General features: G+C 31.5%; 1 protein-coding gene across 1 annotated transcript; it reads right to left on the bottom strand.

Moving 5' to 3' along the window:
- On the bottom strand, positions 1–4,768 carry GO595_001710 (DNA replication licensing factor mcm7; the record flags this gene model as incomplete). The annotated part of the gene is made up of 2 exons (XM_067914539.1): positions 1–2,057; positions 2,983–4,768. The coding sequence occupies 2 exons, from the start codon at positions 4,766–4,768 to the stop codon at positions 1–3; spliced, it is 3,843 nt and encodes a 1,280-aa protein (XP_067778111.1).
- Between the last annotated feature and the right edge of the window lie 2,236 nt (positions 4,769–7,004).

Here is a 7,004-nt window from a genome sequence, read left to right as displayed (position 1 = left end):
TTATTCAATCAGTATTAACTTTGTCTTACTTGGATTTACTTGTAAAACACCTAAGCGTTCATATTCTTGTATTGTCTGTTCAAGCTGTTCCAAAGAGAACCCACTCTGTAAAATTGATGTTTTGACATCATTCATTTTCAGCTCATTATTACCGTTTGCAAGCGCTACAATCTTTTCGTATATAGCACTTGTTATGTCTACTTTCTTATCAACTTCAAAGTCCACCAATTCAACAGATTCTTTAGAAGATTTAACAAGTCTTAATGCCTCGTCAACATCTTCTTGGCAAACTTCATCTGATAATCTTATTCTTGCAAGAGCCATAGATAAACGAATAATTGCAAGTAGAGCTCTTGTTGTTATTGGCTGATCAACTGTTTCTTGTCTCATATCAACATATGCTTTCGATATGTATCGTGATAATTCTTCCGGAATTATTGGTTCAATTTGTTTAGCTTTTTCAATATATCTTCTAAAACTTCTTAAGCCAATTGATATTGATTTTGGTGCAACTCTGTTCTTATGTACATATGCTATGTGATTAGCAAGTGCTGTATCACTATCAATTGTTGGTCTGTCTAAAAGTAAGAAAAGTAAATCAAATCTCGATAAAAGTGCCGATGGTAAATTAACGTTCTCCAATAAACTTTTCTTAACGTTATACCTTGAGAAAAGTGGGTTAGCGGCTGCCAAGATTGATGTTCTTGCATTGAGCGTTGTTGTAATTCCGGCTTTGGCTATGCTAACAGTCTGTTGTTCCATTACTTCATAAATGGCTGTACGGTCACTATCTTCCATTTTATCAAATTCATCAATACAACAAATACCCATATCAGAAAGAACAAGAGCACCTCCTTCAAGCGCCATTTCACCAGTAATTGGATCACGAAGTACAGCTGCAGTTAAACCAACACCAGATGAACCACGTCCAGTTGTATATACAGAGCGTGGTGCTACACGAGTAACCCATTTAAGCAGTTGTGACTTAGCAACACCTGGGTCACCCATTAGACATATGTTAATATCTCCTCTTATGCAAACACCATCATCAAATTTACGAGTAACACCACCAACAAGTTGTAAGAGGAGTGATTTCTTAACATCTTCAAGACCGTAAATTTCAGGTGCAACAGAAGCAGCAAGTTTTTCGTAAACACCTGTTTCTTTAGGATCGATCTCTTCATCATCACCTTCATCAATTTCATCGCATTTAGCAGCAACACGAATATTTTGTGCTTCGATGTAGGTTTCATTCACAAGGCTTTGCTTATACCCGCGCATGGGCATAGGAAGGAAAATCCCATCAAGTTCGATAACGTCTCCCGTCTGGCACTTTTGTGTTAGCTCATTTCTGGCGTAAACGGTCATCGTGCGAGGGATGTGCCCTGGTGGAACTTCGCTGGAAAGTTCTTGAAGTCTAATCATTTGGAACTTAATGAACTTTGATCCGCGTGTTTGTAATGTGAGTTGGCCTGGATGAGGTGCTGATTTACATTGTTGTGATTGACAGATTGTACGTGGTAAAAATGAAGGACTTGTGACTACTTGAAAAGTTTCTTCTGAGCACTGTGAACATGTGTAAGATGCTACACTAATGAGTGGTTTAACTTGAGTTATTCTGGTTACCATTCCTTTGAGACGAACAAGACAACCAATGCTATCCGCACGAATTTCTCGCATGGGTAAAACCTTTTGTTTTGTTGGAGGAATAAAACGAATTGTATGATGACGTAAAAGTTCTTGTGGAATTCTGTTTTCACTTTCAGATTCTTTCATCGCTGCTATACGAGCTGCATTGATATAGTCCGTACTTGAACCAAAATCTGGAGCTGGTTCAGGAAGGATTGCATCAACCGCTTTGTAAAAAAGTCTTAAATATCGATCTGTATTATTTACAATGTTTGTACCGAGGTCATTGCTAAAATTAAAAACATCATCTAATTCTATTTGTAAATCTGTTAATGTTTGATTTGGAATTTGATCAAGTCGTGCAATATATTTTAAATCACCATCTTCATCCTTGTAGCTAGATAAGAATTCCTTAATTTTTGCAAGCTCTGATGTGTAGTTGGGTTGGTGGAATCCCTTTTTCTGCATTGGTGTTCGTTTATAATTTAAAGTGACCGTTTATAAGAAATCATAAAATAAGAACTCTTACTACAACAAAAATGTATTATAGCTAACAAATATGAATAACTCCATGCTTAGAATAAATACAAAATCTCTTGACACAAAATAACTTTTCAAAACTTTGTAATTATAAAAGAAAAAATATTTAAACATTGTTCTATAACAAAATAACAAAAATTTATTTACTAAAAAGAAGTTTTTGATTTAAAAACAAAGAACTACAATAATTTTAAGCAGACAGCAATGGCTCAGTCAGAGACACATCTTTTTTTTGCTGTTTAGATTTCCTTTTAACGACAATTATTAAAGCCGCAATAGCTGCAATTAAACCCACAGCCAACACAACAGTTATAGCAACCAAAGGTGTGTTAACTACGCAATCAAAATCATCATCGAATTTTTGGAACATTGAATTACATTTTCCAATTAATTTATTCAATTCTATTGTGTTATTATTATCTAACGACTTCGCGAACATTAATTCGTTTTTATTCGCAGCGTAAATAATTCCATTAGCTTCTAAATAAGAAAGTGATTCAACGCAATATTTCCTTAAATAATTGATATTTGATACGACGAAATTATTTGCGCTTATTGTGTAATTATAAAATTGAAATTCATTATTAAAGTCAGTAGATAATGATGTAAATATTCCATCAACAATTATCGTATTTTCATTATCATTTACATTTTTGATTTTCTTCGTTTTTATTCTTTCTTTAATATTACCAATATCATTAATTCTTTTATAGTCTAAAAATGGTTCATTTCCTTTAATTACTTTTATTTTCTTGATGAAAACTTTAAATAATTCAACGTCTGAATATGTATAATTTAATTGTTCAAGTTCACTAAACATTGTATATCCATCACCTCCACTCGATATATAAGAAGATGTTGAAATAGTATAATATTTATCTTCTTTAATATCTTCAATCAAATTTCCATTAATATCTACAAGTTTCATATTTGTAACTCGTAAATCATCATTCCAATCTTTTGTTAAGTCAATCAAAAATGTAATTCCTGAGAAGAATGGGAAACATGACACCATTGTTTGTTTATATGAACGTGTACCAAATTTAATGATTTCTTTAATTTGTAATCCAGTTGCATTAACAAAAACATTTTTGTTATTAAATGGAAGGATTTCTAATAAGTCTCCATATGTAATAACACCTTTTGTAATGGATGAACGGATTCCTCCTCCATGAATCATTGATATATCAACGTGTGGTTCCACTAAATCGAACATTGCTGTTGTGACTAAATTTGCTATTCGTGATGTTCCTAATAAACGAAGTTCTTCTGTATTAGAAAGTAAATCAACTTCTGATCGTCCAACAGTTTCATTAATAATTTGTTCAATTTCATAATTCTTCTTTTCCAAAAATTCAGTTATATCTTTGTCTGGTTCAATATCTTTTGTTTCTTCATAAGGAATTAATTTGGCCTTTTTACCAATGACTTTATTCGTCATCTCATCAATTAATAAATCAGTAACACCAATGTTATTAAGATTATATCCTGTTTGAACTATTAATGTTTGGTAATCATTATTAAGATGAAATGCTCCATTTTGAATTTCAGTATGTGAATGGCCATCAATGATAACATCAATGCCATTAAAATTCTCCGCTAAATAATTCGAATTTAATTCAAGATATTCATATCCAAGATGAGATAAAAGGATAATAACATCACATTCTTCTTCTTCTCGTAGAGTTTGAACAACTTCCTTTGATATCCCGATCAAATCGCTATCAAATTCAACGGTTTTTATGCTTTCTGTGCTTGTGATGTTTGGTGTATAAGGAGTCGTCAATCCGAAAATACCAACTTTAACTCCATGAACAGTTTTAACTATATATTGCTTGAAGTTAAGTGGACTGGTTGGATTGGTATCTTTGGCATTTGCTACAACTATTGGAACATTGGTGTTTTTAAAATTAATAAGTGCATTATCATATCCAAAATCCCAAAAATGATTTCCTACTGTAACAGCATCGTATTCGGCCTTGTTGATTGCATCAATGCCAACGTTTCCATTTTTGATATTACAAAGAGGTGCACCTGATATGAAATCTCCTGCATCAAAAAACAATACGTCGTAACCATTTTTGAGTGCTTTTTCTTTTTCTGATTTGACATAAGATATGGTTTTTGGAAAACCGATGACTTCTTTTTGATCAGATGGATCAAGTGAGCAATGAATATCATTTGTATGTATAATTCTGATAAATTTGTTCTTATTAACACTGAATGAACCATGAATATAAAGATGTCCTCCATCTTTATCATTAATTCTAATTGGGCCATCTATAATAGGATTTATATCTGTTAGATACAAGTGTATGTTTCCTTGAATAATATCAAGCTTCTGGAGGATATCACCAGATTCAACATCAAATATGTTTAATGTTAGTCCTCCATCAACTCTCAAAGTACGGTACTCGTTTGGGAAGTTTGCTATTGCTTTGTATGTTGTATTTATTGTGATGTTATGAAAATCTGATATCTTACATTTTGCAAAAGGAATATCAAAAGTATCAATAAAGACGTTAGATTCTTTTGAGCCTTTGCAGTACTCGCTCAATTTCATGATGCAATTCCCATGTAATAGGAGAATTAAAAACATTGGGAAACAAGGTTTGATTCAGTACCCAAAAAACGACACTAAATTCAAATGTCAGCAACACAAAATCAAACTTTTTGAAAGAAACCCGATGATGTTGTATCCAGCTTTATCCTGATGAAAAGTCAATAAAAAATACGTGTATACAGTATTATATAATAACCAAAAAAGCGCATACTTTTATTAATTTTTGTTATATCATTTTTTCTTTTGATTTGAATGATTATCACTTTCTGTGAAATAAATCCCATTTAAGACCTTGGATGAAATACCCTGTGGGTGGGAGAGCAGAGAGTGCATATAGCACTGAGTTCACAAGTAAGTCTATTGTGAACCTTTTGATGAATTTACATTTATTGTTTTCACAATAAGATGAATTGTTCGCAAGGTTAATCATTTTTATTCCAATTACGATTTGTGCTATAGCTATTAAACAAAAAATAGGAATTGATATGTAGCAAATTATATTCAACAATTCCCTATCTTCAGAAAAATGAGATAAAAATATTGTAAACAAACCAAACAAAATAATTGCGATCGAAACATATTCGACATTTTTTGTAATATTATACAAATTAGTTTCTTTTAGATTTGAAATTTGTGACGAAATAATGGCGTAATGGATTAATGGTATAACCCATGTGAACATAGAAAGATAGAAATAGCCATACATTAGTGGGAGTAAATAATTATGTGTGCGTCTAGGTTTGATTAATTTGAGAATTGCTGAGTATATTTTGTCAAAACCAATGTTGTCTTTTGTGGAGCATGAAATGTAATTAGAAAACTTGTGCTCAAGAGCAAACTTTTTTGCTTCGCTGTCAGAAATATGATTTGGATTTCTTTTTTGTCTTAAATCTGATTTAGTGCCAACCAGAATTATGTTTTTACTTACAGTCCTTTGACAAAGTGATATATATTTTTTTGTAAGATTGAGAAATGATTCTCTTGAATCAAGAGAAAAACAGAGCAAAATAACATCACGACTTGCAAACAAGATTTCGGAATATCTTTCTTTGAGGAACTCACGATCTGTATCATATATTCTTAGAATGCAATGTTGATTGTAATCATCTATTATATCTTTTTCAAAAATATTTGATGTTTGAGGTATCTGTTCTTCAAAAGGATTTTTGTCTGTGACAAATTTCATGAGAAAAGATGTTTTGCCAATGCCATCATCGCCTACCACTGTGATTTTTTTTAAACCAGGGTGCTCCGACATGTCCATGTGTTGCTGTGATTAAATTTTAATCAAAAGAAAATAAAGCTCCTGAAATTATGGTGTTATTTGAAAAGTTTACAAATCTAAGTGTAAACTATTTAAATCTCCTATAAAATTTCTCCGATAAGTTGAATACGTTGTTGTTAATTGTGTCGATACAAACTTTTTGAGCGCTCTTTATTCAAAAACTCGTCCCTTTGATGCTAAACGATATCATTTTCTTTCTTTCATTTTTTTGTCTTCTTCCCCAATTTAAATAAGGGAACATTCTGTCACTTTTCATAAAAATCATTACATTTCAGATTTGTGAACATCTTCCGATTGCAAAAACAACAAAACGCGTTTCAGCAAAAGTATTACAAATGAACTGACGAAAAGAAGAAGCGGTTGAAGCTCTCTGTATCGTTTTTGACTGATTTATTAACAAGTTTCTCAAGTTTTGGCACGAATGTGTTATTTTTTCTTGATATTCCCCATACGTTTCTTTTGCTTATTACAAACCTCACCAAAAAATTCAGGTTCAAAGATTTTTAGTGATCAATTTTCTATTTCTCAAACTCTCAAGCATTCCCCTTGTCTTACTTTAGAATCCAAAGAGACTACATACTTCTCATTCTCACTCCATAACAAAGAGAGTGTATCCATTAAAAACACAAATTTTATTATTCTAAAAGCGAATGAATCGAATACATTCAATATCATCACAGAAGAATATCAACGTCATTCCCCTTTATTCGAGTTGCCGATATCATATGTTAAACATTATATCGAATTCTTTACTTTGGTATTTAATCATTTTTCATTAAAAGCTCATTTACCAATTTCAATGAATAATAACTTCATGAGGAAAATGTTCAAATTCAATGAAACTGTTCAAGTTCGAATGTATAACTTTTTTATTTTGGGATTTTTTTTATTATATGAAATCAAATTTTTAATGAATATATTTAAAAGAAACGAAAATAAAAAACAGAAAAATGTTTATATTTTTGTTATGTTTTTCATGAACTCTTA

The sequence above is a fragment of the Histomonas meleagridis genome (assembly GCF_020186115.1).
Source record: "Histomonas meleagridis strain 2922-C6/04-10x chromosome Unknown contig_149, whole genome shotgun sequence".
NCBI classification, from domain to species: domain Eukaryota; phylum Parabasalia; order Tritrichomonadida; family Dientamoebidae; genus Histomonas; species Histomonas meleagridis.
The sequence above is the reverse complement of the archived record's forward strand: the minus strand, read 5'-3'. Positions and strand labels throughout refer to the sequence as shown.